The sequence below is a fragment of the Boleophthalmus pectinirostris genome, unplaced genomic scaffold, assembly GCF_026225935.1.
Source record: "Boleophthalmus pectinirostris isolate CB_2022bp ecotype Guang Dong unplaced genomic scaffold, ASM2622593v1 HiC_scaffold_16, whole genome shotgun sequence".
Taxonomy (NCBI): Eukaryota; Metazoa; Chordata; class Actinopteri; order Gobiiformes; family Gobiidae; genus Boleophthalmus; species Boleophthalmus pectinirostris.
Genome location: NW_026571095.1, coordinates 19,124,312 through 19,142,433, shown reverse-complemented (window position 1 = coordinate 19,142,433; position 18,122 = coordinate 19,124,312). Strand labels below are relative to the sequence as shown.

The 18,122-nt window shown below is 37.1% G+C and overlaps 1 protein-coding gene across 1 annotated transcript in view; it reads right to left on the bottom strand.

Moving 5' to 3' along the window:
* The window catches only part of ctnnd2b (catenin (cadherin-associated protein), delta 2b), a 103,019-nt gene that overhangs the window by 11,922 nt on the left and 72,975 nt on the right, over positions 1-18,122 (bottom strand). Inside the window, exons 13-15 of the mRNA XM_055151714.1 lie at positions 8,193-8,379; positions 3,466-3,583; positions 1,576-1,758 (exon numbers count right to left, since the gene is read on the bottom strand). Of these exons, the coding sequence (XP_055007689.1) occupies positions 1,576-1,758; positions 3,466-3,583; positions 8,193-8,379 (488 nt within the window). The remainder of the gene's footprint in view (positions 1-1,575; positions 1,759-3,465; positions 3,584-8,192; positions 8,380-18,122) is intronic.

Below are 18,122 nucleotides of genomic sequence, written 5' to 3'. Positions count from 1 at the left end.
TAACCATCACTAACCACCACCAACTGATGAATAAATAGCAATTGATTCAGACTTCCTGATCTACCGGAAATGTTTGGTTTTCAATTGAGCTGTTTTCTACGGGTTGTAAAAAGAAGCCTGCCACTCCACCAGAATGTGTCGCTGATTGCTTATTACCATGACAAGAGACGAGAGCATGTTTCAGTGCTCGCATTTCGAAAAGATTTTCAAGTAATGATATTTTTAGATGAATTTATGTTGAGTGTGGTTGAGGAGAGCTACAAACCATAAAATCATACTTAGGATACAGGTATGAAGATGTCTCCATCATGTTTGATGCTTCTTTCAAAATGTATTTTTAAAAGCTCAGATTAAGAGGAGTTTAAGTCTTTGAGACCGTTTTGAGATCAAAGCTTTCCTCACATTTGACAGTTTCTGAAGTCTATTATGACTGTATAGGCTGTATACATTGAAGATACCTACATATAATCCAGGTGCATGTCAGAAGATGTGCAAATAACATCATGCATATCAAAGTGAGCCTTGAGCTGTGATGTTTCCATAAATATTCATAAAGACATCAGAAAGTATGAACCCAAAATGAACTGGGCAAACTGCTTATAACCTATAACATTACATACAGTACCTACCCTCTTGGAAATGAATGCAAGACAATGATGCATACCATATAGGGTATCTTTGCATATGCACATTATATATATCATGGAAATAACTAAGTCTTAGCTGCAACTATTCAAATGAACAGAATATTTTTTGCTCTGTAAAAACTTTCCTTCATGTATGCATATTTAAATTGACCATTTGTTGACCTATGTCAGAGGAAATAATCATCAAATCACCACAATGCTCTCATACATAATTCATTTATTTCACTGAAAAATATGATTTAAAAAAAGCCTTATGTAAGAGAGTATTTTATTGCTTATTGTGAGATTATGCTGCTGGTAGAATTTTGATGAAATTTCCAAGAAATGCTTGTGATGGCTCAAAAAAGAAAATAGCAGTTTTTATTGACTGTATGCATTAGGAAGGTAAAGGAATACCATATACATAATGTTCTGATTAATTTAGCCTTTATGTGGATTCACATAATTTCTCATTAGGAAAATTAATGATAAAAATCTTAATGATTGCAGTCTTCATATTTGGAGAGACCTAAAAAGAGTAGAGGTCCACAGAGACTGGAGCTTGACCCATTTTTAGGGGAGGAAAGATGTCAGGTTTCAGAAGAGAGGCTTGAATGTGTCAGTGTATTATCGGTAAGCCCTAAATAACAGATACTGTCTGCTGTCAGGCTGATAGTGGGACAGTTTATTAGGGATGCATTTTCTGTAATTTCACCACCCTCAATACCCCCACATAATTCCTAGTCTGGCAAGCCAAAGACTGCATGGGTTTACATAGTCTTATAGTCTGGAGCCAAATGTTCTCCCTGAATTCAGATAAACTAAATAAGAAAGAGGATGTGCTCGATGTTCCAGACCCTCCAACATTTGAAAAGAAAGTAAGAGGGACATGACTTCCACTATTGGTAGTTTCTGTTTATTTTAGATGACATACTGTATGTAGCTATACCTGATCATGGCCCTTCTTTTTCTTCTTCTTCTTGCCCCAGCAGCCAGAGCTCTCTCCATCTTTTCCTCCAGTGTCACACAGCAGACCATCCAACTCTTCTGACCCCCCCTGGTGGTTGTGGGAGGTCTCTGCGGCCAGACGGTATGACAAGTTCCTCAAGATGCACACGCAGTTCTCCACAGTCTGGGGGACAAGAAGACACAGGGCAAACAAGTGAGTGGGGAGTGATACAGAAATAGCTCAGGGTTAAAAAAAAGTGAGAAGAAATAGATTGTTTCTGGTTGGTAGGCTGGAAAAAAAGATGTTATCTGCTGCGAGCTCAACTTCATTATGCAAATATAGTTTATGATTTTGCATCAGAGAAGTAATGACTGGTTATTTCAAGAGAATGTTGCAAGCCATAGAAACATTTGTAAAACTTGAATTATACTTGAAAGCTCTGCTGCTGTCTATATATATAACTATATATAACTGCTAACTATATATAACTCTATATAAAACAGTGAATATTGGGTGCAATCAGATCATTATAGCAATATATAAATATGCCACCAAGAGCAGTGGAAAAGTACATTTTTGCTTCAAGATACTGATCACTCCCTGAATTTAGCTTGTACTGTAATTTGTCCACTTCGTTTATAAATCTCTATTTGTCCATACACAAAATGCCAAACGGTTAATAGCTATGATAAAGCACGATAGTACACATGAACTAACTTAAACATAGTCGTTAACATGTTTAGATACAGTGTAAAATGCCCTCCCTGTGTGCCAAGACCCACAGACAGGTGCTGCAGCACAGACTAATCCTATTGTTGGAAATCTCTGTGCACTGAGCAGTCCCACACTCTGATCTGGAGAAGGATTTTTGTGGATTTAATATTTCACATCTTCTTTTAAGGCTCCTTCAAATAAGACACATGCACAGAGAGGACAAACAGGGTCAGGCACACAGTACATAACACTCCCAAGACATCTTTCTGTGTCACTGACTATCTGGGTTGACAAATATCTAAACACTGTAAAAAGTAACCGGCTGGAAGGCAATGTTGTCTATGTTGTAATGTGGAGGGTAATCTAATTTTGGAGATGAAGCAGGACACTGACATCAATAAAAGAGACAGGGCTGTTTCTAGCTTTGAGGTGCTGAACAATGCTATTTGGAAAACATTGTTTCAGATACAGTGCATTATGTAATAGTTCTGGTTCACTGTTTCATCAAACTGATGGTCTCCTTGGAGATGTTGCTTTCCCTTGCCTGCAATGTTCCACTGTATGGCAGGGCAACCCTCCAGGCCAAGTTACAGGTCAGAGACAACCCCGCTCACATAAAGGCCTAGCACAGACAGCATTGTTATTTTTAATCGGCAATGACCATACAAAACTTGGATGAAAAGTTTTGGTGCAGGGATATGAAATATTAATCACTGATATATGCGAAGGCAGAATGACTTTGCTCTTGCCTGTTTCAAGCCATGCGAAGACTATTCATCATTGGCAATTATACTAGTGCATTTCCTTTATGGATTCAAAAAACTAAACCAAACAAATCATCATGTAAACTTATGGAAAGGGAACGGCCTCAGTCAGAAGCTATTATGCAAACCACACTTGAATACAGTGGAAGCAAACAATAAAACACAGACGCAGAGAACTCATGTAAACATATGTAAATTTAAATATACTCTACAGCATAACTACTCATCCATGTGCACTGCATTTCAGTCTTGGATAGAGCGGCTCATTTCTTTATATAGATTCAGGCTCCTGGAAGTGGGGAGTCAGAGTAGCGTGACTGTGTATTATAGATGTAATATGAGTACATTGGTGTTCAGTATATTGAATGTCTGCAGGCGGTTCCACTGTGGGCTCTTGTGTGCATGTCCGTACCTTACTGTCTATCTCGCTGCTCCCCAGGGCCGTTTGGATCACGTAGAGCAGCGCGTCTGTCAAACCTTCACACTCTCGCATCCTTCTCCGAGCCTCCTCTCCAGCAGAGCTCACGTTCCTGTAAGACAACGTGGAAAACACTGATTCAACTGAAACAGCACTCAGGATAGCACACTTCAGAAGATATGCTTAACTTGGTAGTCAAAATCAATCAATCAGTTAATAAATCAATCAATAACTGCTGCTGTTTTCTGGCACAAATTGCAAACAACTTTCCTTCTTTTATCATGTTTTATTTTTCTTTACATTATATGAACCTCAACAATATAAAATAAGCATCTAATCACACCTAATAGCACTTAAAATGGCATAATTTAATTCACAGTAGATTGAAATGTACAGATGTTTTATTGGGGCAAAGTGTAAAAAAAAACAAAAAACATCTTTTACTCATTTGAGGGGATATGATGTTTCTACCCTTTGTGTGTGATATTCATAGATCATTAATGCTTTGTGCAATATATGAATCTCAACCAAGACATTTACTGGCACACTGAAGCACATTTCCGATGGACTGCCCTAAATTTCTCTGTATTCAGATGTTAAAAATGGATAGATCATATTTTTTGAAAGTATGTGCTAGTCCCAGCATATTTAAACTCAGAATATCACTCCACAAAAGCTCTCAGACTGGAAATTGACTTTACATAATGCAACCAGAGCATGGAGTTTCAAGTTCAGTTCAAGAATACATTTAGACAAAGATTCTGCCGCCTCTGAAGGTGAGACTTAAGCAGTTTCACAAATGTTTCAAGAGACCAAAGCCCCTTATTTTACAAGACTTAATTAGAGCATATCAGACTGTGTAATAGTTGCTCCTGGCTTGCGATTGGCTCAGTCACGAAAGCTCTTTTTAAGACTTACTTGTTGTTCTCCTATACCTTTGCCTGAATTAGTATTGAAGACAAATTTCTGTTTTATCTTGAAACAGACAAATAAAGTTCTGTTCTATTCAGCAGGGTTCAGGTTAGCAGTCATTTAGTTGTTTGAAGACTTGTCCAATTAAAAGACACATTTGCAACAGTTTTGGAGTAAGCTATACCTATATCATTTAAAACAAATATGCTTAAATATAATGAAAAAGCAAACATCCTCACAAGATGAAAAGTAGGTCAAATCACTTCAGGCAGATTTTTCTTTCTGACAGAATAAGGGGAGATGGGATTTTCATTTTTGTTGTATATTTATTCAAATTGAAAGGACTTTCAAACTATTTCCCCAACTAACAACATATTTTGCCAAAGCAAGATATCTCCTTCCGCGTCTAAAGCTCAATCTTTTCTAATTTATTGCAATCACTGTGCCATTTATAATTTATTTATAAGTGTCAGATCAGTATGAGTGAAGCTAGCCCTGTTTGTTTGTATGTATGTGGAGACAGCCGCTTCAGACTGTCTGCACAGGATAAATAGCTAAATAAAGGAGGGCTAATATGATTGAGATAGAGTCATGGGCGCTGATAGAGCCGGAGTGAGGGATGAGGGCGGAGAAAATGAGAAAATATTGGAAAGACGGAGCAGCGGAAAGAGCAGGTGGCCAGCCGTACAGCAAACCATGAAATATTCAATCTTTAATCTAACTTCCAGCCTTTCCTAACGAGGCATGAGAAAGATGAATAGCCAGCTTAGCAAGTCCACACAGAGACCCAGGCTTTGTACGTTGACATGGAATAAAACATTTTTCTATACTGTATGTTATTATACAGAGCAGAAAATCTTTAACGTTAACTGTTGACTCTATTGACAGGCCACATGCAGCATCAGGTAGAGGCAGTGATAGGAAGAATAATAGTATCTTGAAATGTAATCTGATACATGGTCCAATCAGTGTACTGAATACTTTCACATTGAATTGCATTATATTGTACATGAAAATATTTTTTGCAACATTTGTCATGGATTTCTTTATCACTGATTAGAGAAAGAAAAATCGTACATGAACGTACCACGAGAGCAGTGTTTTAAATTATTCTCATTAATACCACAAAGTTCAAACCTTAAATTGCAAGATGAAGTATTGTCAAGTCTTTCTTAGTTTTTAGGAAAGTAAGTGTATTCTGAATACCACAAAATGGTAGAGTAACTGTACTTGTATACAGTCAAAATTACTATTCTGAATATGTATTTAGTTGCTTCCCAGCAATGAGCAGAGGCACACAGGGAGAAGCTAGACATGCTCACAGACAGAAATGCAAATGTTGAAATGGCAGCGAGCCCACTCTATCCCCACTCAACCCTGCTCTAGTGGTGCCAAGTCCTTCACAAGAAAATGCTGAGGAGAATACAACCATTTTTATTTACGTTTTTACCTAAATTAGCCAGTTAGTCATTTGATTAAGTAAGTTGACAATAACACTGTACTAATAAAACAGAGAAAGTCCGTGGAGCTTCTGGCAAACATTTCAATACTAAAGAATAGGCTGAGTACTCAATATCAATCTTGAATAGTTTGATTCTAAAATCTTCAATAAATTTAACATTTTATCTGTTGTCTGTTTGTAAAATTTTTCCTTAGTATCAGTACACTTCAAATTCAAGTTCAAGTTTTATTGGATTAGTATCTGATTTTTACTATTTTTAACAACTGCAAAAACAAGTTTTGGTTTGATAACAATCCAGACAGAAGCTAGCACAAGATGGAAACTAAAAGAAAGTATTAGAAAATATATCTACTTGGTGGTTTTTATTTTGGAAAGTTATTGCTGTTTATTAGCATGATAATTTTTTTATACAACAATGGGTGTATGTATCAGGAGCAGAGTCTTTCCTCTTAATGAGATTTAAGCTGGTGAGATATAGGACAGCTTTGGAAACATGAAATCAATTATGAAATGAATTCGATGATAAAGTCTACAGTTTAAGGATAATTTAAGACTTTACCACGGCGCGGTACTTTGCAGAGCGCTCTAATTTGTCACTTGTTCGTGTTAAATGTACAGTAAAATGTATGGCCTAGTCTCTGCTCAAAGCTAATTGTGCATCGCTAAGCTGCTTTATTTTACATGAAAAATGTCCCTGCACTTCTTTAACAACTTTGCAACTATTTTAGAAGAACTTCAAACACTCACAGAGACTCAAATAACACTTAAAATAGGCTGCGGCTGTCTCTTTAAGCAAAAAGTTAGAAAATCAAAACAATATGAAAATAACTTTGCAGAGATGAAACACTCGACTGCCTTTTTAGACTTCATTTAGAAAGCGCTAATGCTGCTATATGTTATCAGAAATGCTGGGTATTTCATTGGATTTCACACAATGGGAAGAAGAGCTGCAGTTTCAGCTAAATCTTTACGAATAAATACAAATCTGCAATGTTTTTTTTGTTTTTTTTTCAACAGATCCACCTAATTGTCTTTCTGAAGTATTATTTTTAATCATAGAATTAAAACTTTCAAATACACAGCCTTGAATTGCTCTGTATCTTTCAGACTCGTTGTATTGCTGTATTCCAACAGCATGCAGCATATGAATAAAACACTGAGCAGATACAAGGCTATGGAAATCTGCTCAGAATCCATTACTCCTGCATTTACAATCATTCTCTGCCATGGATGGAATTGCTACATAATATTTAGACAAAGAAAAAACGTAGAATTTATATCTAATACAATCTTGTTTTATACATTTCTAGGAAGCCATGTTTATTTTGGAACCCAGGCACAATGTCCACAAAGAATTATTAGCCAACACAATAAAAAGTTAACAAAATAACAGTGGAACAACTTCTGTAACTGCTGGTAGATACAGTCAAGCTAGAATCTAAGGCTTGTGGAAAAAAAACAGGCTCCGTTTAACCTATATGGTCCAAACTTATTCTTCACTTTCACAGTTTTCAGAGGCCAGAGCAGAGTTTTGCTATCATGCCAGTTACTTTCAATAAAAACGATTTATAATGCTCAAACAATACAGAGGTAAGAACTGCTTTTACAATGTATCTGTACTGGGGCAAGACAAAATTTACTTTATTACTTACATGAAAGAAATGGTTACAGCCCCTTTAAAATCTCACAGGCTGCCATCCATCTGACTACTATTACTAACTAGAAATTTTTGAATGGTTTAATACAGTCTGGAGCTCAGGAACAGCCATAGGAAAGCAGATTCCTTCTACGTAAATGAGACCACCACAAAAGCTTATTAGCATACTAGGAGCCCGTGAACCAAAACAAGCAAACTGCATTTGTCATTACTAGCAGACAAGTGTATGACTATTACCTCATCTCAAGAGAATTAAATAGTAGTGACTCATTTTCAGTCTGTCAGTTCAGAGTGCGTAAAAATAACAGAAACTAAAAATAATCCTGCTTTCAACTCCAACACTCTTATTCCATCCTCTAAAAATAGTACTACGGAGGATCAGATATAGATTTTTTCAACCGATAAGTTACACAATATTTTTCTTGCCATTGTGATGGATAAAAAATACTTTCCAATGTCAATAACAATCTTGAAATATTTGATTGTGTAAACATAAAGCCGCCTTTTTTGCTGCACAGAGGACAAACTGGAAATGAAGGGTACACATAGACTAGGGCATCATCGGTCCCATTTTCCATATTGGACCGATACTTATATGAGAAAAAAGAGAACTTGGTTACTAGAAATAAATAAAACACCAAAATTGTCCATTCCTAAATAGTAGCAATGTAGTATTTGTATCTAACTGACCGTAAGCAGCCGGTGGCATTGCGGAGGACCTGTGAGGAGTGCAGGTGCAGTTTTCGGTCATCCTGCGTGTGAGGGGAGGTGTCCCAGCCCGAGTGGGGGATGATGACTGCGTTGGTCAGAACAGCCAGAGCATCCTGAATGATGGGCATCTTCAGAGCATCGCAGGAGGACAGGTTCCACAACACTCCTAAAGGCAAGAGATATATGAAATTTTAGGTAAACAGAGGTACAGTTTAGGCATGGGACAACTTTGACGAGTAACAAATCCATAAAGATGTACATAAAACAAAATATTATCAATGAAATATTACATATTCACTAGTAGTAAAAATAAAGGGCCCTGATCTTAGCGCTAGCATTAACAAAGGGTGTGTCTAGGTAGGGCAGTACATCGCTGCTGGAGGCTGGAGTGAGACTGTACAAGTACATATATGGTGATGATATTTCTGTGACCGCTGTAGCATTTAAAAGCACTACCGGTGTAGGTAATGTCTGCAATCTTTGCCTCATTACCAGGCAGCAAAGAGGGGTGTGAGGAAAAATTATATATGGGTACAATAGAACTGTTTTGACACCCTGCATTTGCCCCACACAAGTGACTGATATGTTCCATAAGCACACAAAGCAGAAATGTGCTGCTGTCTGTACAGAGTATGAGACGTGCGTCTGCTCCAATGTCACAGCCCCGAGCTCAAAAAATGTGCGCGCTGATCCCTGTAAGAGTCCGGCCACTCCACGGCTGTGCAAATTTTTTTTGTTTTTCTACAGTTCTGATGGTAGTCCACCTACTGGTGACTAACTTTATAAACTACCCAAAGAGGCACAATGGGAATAATTTGGTCACAAAATTAAATAGAGCTGATGAAAAGAGCTCGATGAAAACGAGAATGTGAGGAAATCCAATATTGCAGCAGTAGGACCTCAGATAGGGTAAGAAAACACACTTTATGACAGAGCTGTAAACGACCTCATGTGAATGAGCAGCTTTTGTACAGATCCATATCAAACCAAACTATAGAGCAGAGCTGAGACGATACAGGAAGCGGGCGAGGGGCTGTGCTCTGCTGTGGGAGGGCATCCAGACAATGCACAAACATCATTCTAATATATTTCCAAATAAAAGAGACTTGATCATGTTACATGCTGTTTTTCAGTGGACTAGTTTGATATTTATTTTTGCCATTCTGGCAATTCTCTGAATGTGCCACACCATGCCCTCAGTCTGCTCCACTCCACCTGACATTCAGGTACAGCACAACTCTTTTATAGAGCTCCACACCCCACAATTGCAATAGTGCTAAGATTGGGGTAAGATATGGCCCAAATATACAATAACATTCATGAAAAGATGTTTGATAGCCTAATGGAGTAGGAAAAAAAACACTGCCAAGTTCCCAACCCCTCTTACATTACTGAAAACTCCCAGCAGATGAAGATGCATAGTAATATATTCAATTTAAACTATTTACAGATGTCATTTGTGCTGTTCATTGGAGGCTTTCCCGCTTATACCCTAGGCATTTTGGATAAACAACATACATGCCAGCCTGAAGTTGGCTCCAACTGAATGCCGCTTCCAACTCTTCATCCCCAGCCTTCACATGGTTCACTGTCCTGTCTAATAAAACCTGCTAGACAGAAAACTTTCAAAAATCAAACTGATGCATAATGTTGGCTAATGGGAGACCAGTTCCAAAAAGGAAGTGTTCAGGAAGTGTTCAATGTGGCACTGACTCTTATTGACTGGGAAAATTGTAATTTCTCTCTCTTTAACGACTGCAGTGAACCTCGTCATGGTGTTTTTATTTTGCTGTTTTGTAAGTAAATAAATTATTATGCCTAATATGGACCTGTCTCCAAATTCGCTCCTATAACTGCCAGTATCATGACCTTCAATTGACTGGAGCTGAACACTGGGTGACGTCACGCTCCCACAGTTCATTTCCTTATACAGTCTATGGTGAAAACATGATGGAGGGACATCAATCACACTATAACTAATTGCTACTTTTACTAATTACATTAATCTTAATATTTAGTTTTTTTAAACACATTTTGTAGTCATAGCTTGAGTAGACGTTTACACAATTTACAGTCACTCTTAATTAACTTCTACTAAAGTGATTTTACAGCGGCTGTACTTTGGACACTGGTCACATCTTATCATAAATTAAAGCTGAGTGACTCATTGAGGATAAACAGATTTCCTTGTCATCACATTTATTGACTTGCACCATCACCGTCACTGTCATAAAGCAAAAACAATTACAGAGATGTGAGTATTGCAATTAGCACCCCGCACCGCTAACCTGCACCTGCCCAGAATTTTAAAAGCTCTAATCTTCCCAAACATAGCCTTTAATTCATTTCCATTCTGGCTGGCGGTCACCAAAGTGCGAGTGTAATTAATAGAGTACAAGGCAGAGGCAGTGAGGGCGGTAAATCACTTACAAAAAGCTCGCCTCCTGTTCCTAATCCTCTCCTGAATTCTCCGTACAGTCGCGGTGCAGCCAAGCGAGAAAATGGAGGAGTTTTCTGTCCTTTCCCAATTACTGTTCACATCCTCTGTCAGCCACCAAAACACACGGTCTAACAATCGCACAGACTAAAGTTTCCCTCTCAAGAGACACAGCTTTTCTAACCGCCACCATCCACAATTATACACAGAAAAGAAAAGACAATGTGTGGATTTCATAGTGCCAACTTTAGCAGGATAAAATGAAAGAATTTAAGTATAAAAACCAAGAGGCTAAACATCAGCTAAACAAGGTCCAAAACAGAACTGAATTGCGAAATCCCAGTGATATCCTGACTAATCTAAACCCGGATTACATCATGAGATTCAAACTAGTAAAAATAAACTGATATTGGATTATTGAGACTACACCAAGTCTAAACTAGGACTAAGACATGAAGAAGAATGTCTTTACTGTGATTTCTAAGTATGTTAACATTTGGACATAGTGCTAAGCTGCTAAAAAAATTTACACTCACACACACACAAAAAACACTACACCTGTATTACTTCCTGGTTCGCAGACAATAAAACACTTCATAATTAGACACAGACAGCACACAGTGGCCCCATTTTGGATCACACATTTTGATTCATTACCTGAAAAACAAACAAACAAACAAACCAACAAAATAGGGTATAGACCCTTAAACCAGAATGAAACAAAACTAAACTTACTGGCATGGGACAAAAAGCCTTTCAAAGCAGGTCTCCGCTCTCTGGTTCACTTTGAGAACCACTTCACTGACATAACCTTGATATTCATATAATAACATGTAATTCTTGTCAACTACTGTCCATTCCCACATTTCTCTGTTCATAATTATATGTCTGTGTAAGTCCAGTCTAGTGTACTTATCTAACACTTAGACTATTTATACATGCAATTATTGTAAAAATACTTCCAAGATCCTTCATGGCCACATTGTGCTATCATGTAATTACAGTATATTAATGTAGACTGAACATTTTAGTTGAATACATGCACTGGAGGCAGGGGTATCTTGTTGTGGTCAAAAGGGCTTTTCTAAACGCTTTGCTTTGATGCGTTACAACCGTAATTAGTGCAGACCGTCTTGAGAGAGAGAATTACCACCCTGAGGAGAGAGGAGGGCATGCTGGCTTCTCATTTGGCACATTTTAACATGACTACAGGCAGGGAGCAGTTTGTTTTGGTAAATATAATAAGTTATTCTACAAGTATGACTTTTTTAGAAAAATACGTGTAAATGCATGCAATGTTTTGTCTCGTGCCAGGGATGCTGTCTAGGCTGGACTATTGAATGTAAAATGGAAGAATGCATTGACTTTTAGTGTTTATTTTGACATGAGAAATGTGTAAAAAAAAAAAAAAAGGCAGATTTGATAATATTTCTAAAGCCAAGGCAATACGAGTCAAATGGAATCCCGCATTCAATAACAACAATGCAATAAACAAAAGTCAATAAAAGAGAAGATGGGGCCAATAAAACTAATAAAATTGCTTGACAAATTGACATTTGGTTTAATACCTTATGCATAAGATCTTAATGGGACATTCAATCTGTTGTTTTATCTGAGAGATTGTTTATTGTTGTTTATAAAAATGCCACAGAGCATCCAGGATAAGACTGCTTAATAGTTTATTGGCTGGTAAAAAGCAATCAATAGGTGCTTTGGCCCAATGTCATACTGTGGAATTAAAACACACACATATATACAGGTATATGTATATGTATATATATATATATATATATATATATATATATATATATATATATATATATATATATATTTTTTTTTTTTTTTTTTTTCCCCCATACATGTAACTTTGTTGATGGGTTGTCCGTCACTTGCTTTTCTGGGTGGGTGGAAATGTTATTGTGTTGTTGGAATATTCCACAGTGTAGCATTACTTAAAAACAGGTGACGCAAACAAGACAGATTACAGGTCACATTTCTATCCATCCATTTTCATCTGCTTTATCCAGGTCACATTTTTAACTGAATAAATGTAAGATAGATAAGCTTAGTGTCATACTGTGGAACAGGTAAAGCAATAATATTTCCATAGAAACAACCAGGCGCCAGACCCCCAACTAGAAAAGCTACTTAGTGCACTTTAAATATTTTTTTCAACAGTAAACAGTCAACATATATTGAAGATAATATTTCAAACATGTATGATCAGAGAGATACATACACATAAAAATATGACCAAATGTTGTGTGTTGCTGTAGAGGAAAAAAAAAAAAAAAATGCATCAAGTATACATTTCTTAAGTATGATGAACCCTGTCAGCTGTTTGGGGCATGTCTTTGTGAGTGAGGCATATGACATCATCTCCCCGAGGTGCACTGCTCAAGGATCCAATCTTTGATGTGAGACTCAAAAGAGGAGAGAACACTTCACTAAACGCCTCAGTATGGATCCAGTAGAACACACACACATGCACACATATGCACACACATACGCACACACAGGCAGCTAATGGCAGATCAGATGCAGAAAGGTAATTGCTTTGGTCTTACGTCATAATGCCCTGTGCAATAGAGGAGGAAATGAATATTGTGGCTGTCTATTACTGTGAAGAAGACATTTTGAATCTCTGAGTATCATCAATTGACCGGCATACCTGATTTATGTTTGCTTGAATACATAGAGATGGGAGTTGCAAGCCATATTTTTGTATTTTTTTATAGGTCATATATTGCATTTTAGAGATTTCAGATTGGGTGATATAATAATATAATAAATAAATAATAATATATAATAATTGTGATCACAATTTCTTCATATTGATTGATCACAATTTTTTACTTTTATCGCATCTGTTTTTTTAAATCAAATTTCCTCTGTCAAAGTCTGAGCTCTGCTCCAAACTACATACTTTTACTGCTGACGACTATCTCTAGACATCTCCAGTAATCATTGACATATCACTGACAATTAGAAATGACTGAGAAAACTAAGACACAATACACACCAGTGGGACTGCGATTTAAACCATAGATCTTCAGTGGCTGAACGCTCTACCCACTGAGCTACTGGATGAATTGTTATAATTCATATAATAATCTAAAGGTAAATTTAAATTACATTTTTTGTGTTATTTTTAACTGCACATTATAGAGTAAAATGAGCAGAAAGGCTAAACTACTGCAGTATTTCTTGAAGCTGCAATCTAAGCAGAATGATTGCCACATTTGTTGCCACTAAACAATCAGGAGTTGTTGTTTTGTAAAGAGGGAGTAAAGGGCGACCTTGGCAGCAGCAGCAGGGCGGTTTTGTACCAAGAAAACAGCTTCTGTGTTGAACACGGTGCACAATATGGCTCTCGCGTGGTCCCTCTGCAGGCAGTGATTTCACCATTATGTGAAGTGAGGTTTGGAAGGTGTTGAATTAAACTTTGGGGTCAACAGGAGTCAGCTGCACATCTGTAAACATTGTCCACAATGCTCTTTGTATAGTTAAAGATCACTGAATGAGACAAGAAGTTGGTAGACTTCATCAAAAGTTACATAGTGCACCTTTAAATTAGGTAAGTTAGGTTAGGCATTTTTAAAGAATATAACTTGAACACTGACACTGTAATCAAAAGTAAAACTATCATGTGCCAAAATCAGCAAGCACTCAGAAGTTTTCAATCAGTATTTTAAAAGAAAAATCAATCAATAAGGATTATCATGGGGATCAATATTTGGAAGTATAACAATTACAGATTTTCTCACATACACGGTACAGTCCTCACAAAATCTTGGCATCAGCTAGCCCTCTGTTTTGATAACGGATGCCCATTGATCACTTTTAATGACTGGTTCCACACAGGCCTATGGCCATGTATTAATGAGACACTGGAATCACATGCAGCTATCACGTTTACTCAGTTTGTGTCCCTTAGTGATGTTACCATTGGATACGGGCAGATAACACACTATAGCAGCCCAAGGTCAGGCATTTCAATTGGGTTTAAATCTAAGTTACATTAAAAAGACAACATCAATGTGAAAGGATTGGTATTGGAGATTACCGTAGTATTACAGTGCTGTATCAGGGAATGATACAAGAGCATTTTTAGACAAGGTTCACATTTTTGCATCTATAACCAACAGCAACTATTAATATACAAGGAAGTTATAAGTTAATAAACAAGAAAGGGTACCCCATGCCACAAATCTTCTGAGTTATGGTGACAGAAAAGGAAAAGAATTACATTTATACATACACTTTATTCACTTGGGCTATATCCCAAGCACAATTGTTAATCCACCTTTTAAATCGTTCCATGCTAGATGTTTATGAGTATATATATTTATAGGGAGCATAAATGTAATGTGTTTCCATAATAATGGTATCTTTAGATAACCTTGCACAGTGAGATGGATTCTCGAGAGAAACAGTCTTGAGAGACTCCTGCTGTGAAGTTTATCGGGGGTGGAACAATCACAATCACTGAGTTTTGTGCAGAAGTCAAAAGTCAAGCTCCCATGTAACAAACATGGCAAAGCTGACAGATGTACTTCAGCCTATATTAGCATCAATAGTGACTACCAGTATTTTGTTTGTGGACAACATGCAGAAGGTAAGCGCTCTGTGCATTTGTGAACAGGGAAGATGTCTGTGCTTTTCTCGCAGCGAGATATAGAAAAAAATTTGATTTTTTTAGCTTGTTCCGCTATTGTGAAGCTTCAACCAATCAAATTCAAATAGTTGTCATGATGTTCTGTGTTTTTCGTTTGCTTTCAGTGAGAGTCATCCCAGACTGATTTGTAGAACTCAATTCAAAGTGCTACACATATCAATCTGGAGTTTTTATACAGGCCCAAAGTTACTTAAAACTAGAGCCTTTTACAATATTTCAGGAATTAAATCACTGATGGGTTTGTAAACCTGTGACTTACATGTACAAACACATAATAGAAGTGACATTTCTCACAATGAAGCTGACAACAACCTGTCAGCTTAGATTGCTGCTTTATTTTCAATACGTAGAAGATGCTCACAACAGAGTGAGTAAAAATAGATGTAAGTACAATAATATTGCTCATCTGAAATTTAAAGGAAGAATCACAAATATACCTAAATAAGATGGAATGTCAGTCCCTACCAACTGACTATAATATTTTCACCATATGTCATACATGTAACAAGGGAAGAAGGCAGAACAAACAAGATGTGGCAAGCATGTGAAGAGTGTATGCCAAATACTATGGATCTTATAGTTGACAGATGGCAACTAACTGCTCGTGGGAATAAACTGGATATGGTGGTATATACTGACCCATCTCATGAGAAAATAATGTTCAGAGCATTAGGACAAAGCGATATGGTCTAAAATCAATATTGCTAACTAAAATAGGATATTTGTACTGCAGTATATTGAAATAATATACTTAATTATCTTGGCCTATAGCTATACTTTTTGCCTCCACAGGTCTGTCATTACTGTCATTATCTATACTTTTACTGAGATTCTGCAGTTAATATTACACTGTTTTGTATGTATTATTGGTGGCATTCATGTGCAATCTATACAGTTGTTAAAAGTATCAAAAATAGATATAGATAGATACAAGAAGGTATTAATGCTAAAAAAGTCACATTCACAGGACAGATATAAGCTTTTCCTGAATAGCTTTAGAAGGCTCTTGAGCTGTATCGAACCTACCTGGCCGACTGAGGGATCACACAGACACCAAAGGGTAATATAAAAGAAAGTACTATGATTTAATATCGAAAATTACCTAAGCTTGTCTAAAGAATGAGTGTTTTTATTATTATAATCAAGGTATTGGAAACAGTATTGAGTATTAGTCTATGCCTTAGTATTAAAATCAAGTTTGAAATTTAGCATTGTAACACTAGTCTATATGTCTGTGCCTTACAGGCTGAGATGAAAACCATTTGCGGTTTCTTATACAAATGATATAAAATGTCATATCACCCCAAAATTCCTATGTAAATATTATATTATCATATTTCCTGAAACGAGAAAGAATAAACAACAAAAACCTAGAATGAGATATCTAGCCTAACCTGTTAAATTTCTGCACACTGGGACTGGACCCAAATTGAGTCCATATCAACAAAGGATCACTGTATAGCCATAACTATAACAGCAATTTCCCATTATATGTGCTTAAACCTTTACACCATAACAATCTGTGTGAGTGAGAATGCACTATGACCAGGCAGACAGGCAGTGTGGTAACCCGCTGTGATCCTGACTCAAAATACCCAGTGAGGGGGAGAGATAGCGGGCTAGAGGCAGAGAGGACAAGGCCAAGACCAATTACTAACAGTGCATAGGGACGGAGGGGCGCAGATATAGAGGGAGTTATTTCCACTGGGTTTTGAAGAGGAGAGAGAGTCTACGTCCGGTCGCTCGTTCACTTGATTAATTTGTGACAGGAGGGATTTCAGAGCAGCGTGCCTTGAATTGCGGCTCTAATTTATATGGTAATCTTCCATAAGACTCAGGCGGCATGCAAAACCTTTTATTTTGTCTTGGTCTATAAGCCTGTCTGTACCAAGTATGTATCTCTCTATTACACAACAGTTTGCAAGTGTGTTTATTAAGATTATGTATGAAAATATATGTATAATGACCAATTTAAAACTAACTGCATTTTGTGTTTCATTTCTACATCTGTTTCTCAATCGATCAGCTCTCAAAACATTCATTTCCTCACAATCACCACTGTCTAAATGAATATAACAATTCAAGCATACTTGCACAACTTTTCTGGTGGAGGACCTGCTACTTGCTTGTCTCTATAGAGCTGTTACTGCTACTATTTCACAGTATGGCTTTGAATTTATCAATCTCCATGGAGACAATCAAGTGACGCTACCAAGTCCAGATCACAGTAAGAGTGCACGTTTTGAAAGTTATTTCTTAGTAATAAAAACGTTGGTTATTTAATGAATGCACGATAGATATGCAAATGTCGTACTGTGAAATATTCTAAGCACAGCAATAAGATCCCCATGGAGAAAAGATGGCAGACCCAACCAACCAGAAAAGATACACAGAGCACCTTTATAAATAATCGCTTTTAAGCACAGTTTCAATCCTGGGCTAAGCATATTCTCAACTCTCTAAAATCCAAATTATCCACACAAGTAGTGGATAATACAGCATGAAACTAAACCCTCTTATGTTGTAGCCTTTTTTTAACATTCAAAGTACCGTCTTATTACGCTAAATTACATTGAAAACAGTTGTCTGTCAGCACACATCATCTGTCATGTCAAGTGTATGTAAAATGCAGAAAGATTAAGGCTTGCGGTCTGGCCTTGGGGGTGTGAGGGGAGAAGACTGCACTTTGCAATGTAATCACATCATCTGGGTTTAATTACCTAGTGGTGCTCTACAGTGCAGCGCGTGTATTACTTTTCCGACACTTCTGTGCTAATAAGATCAGAGGATAAAT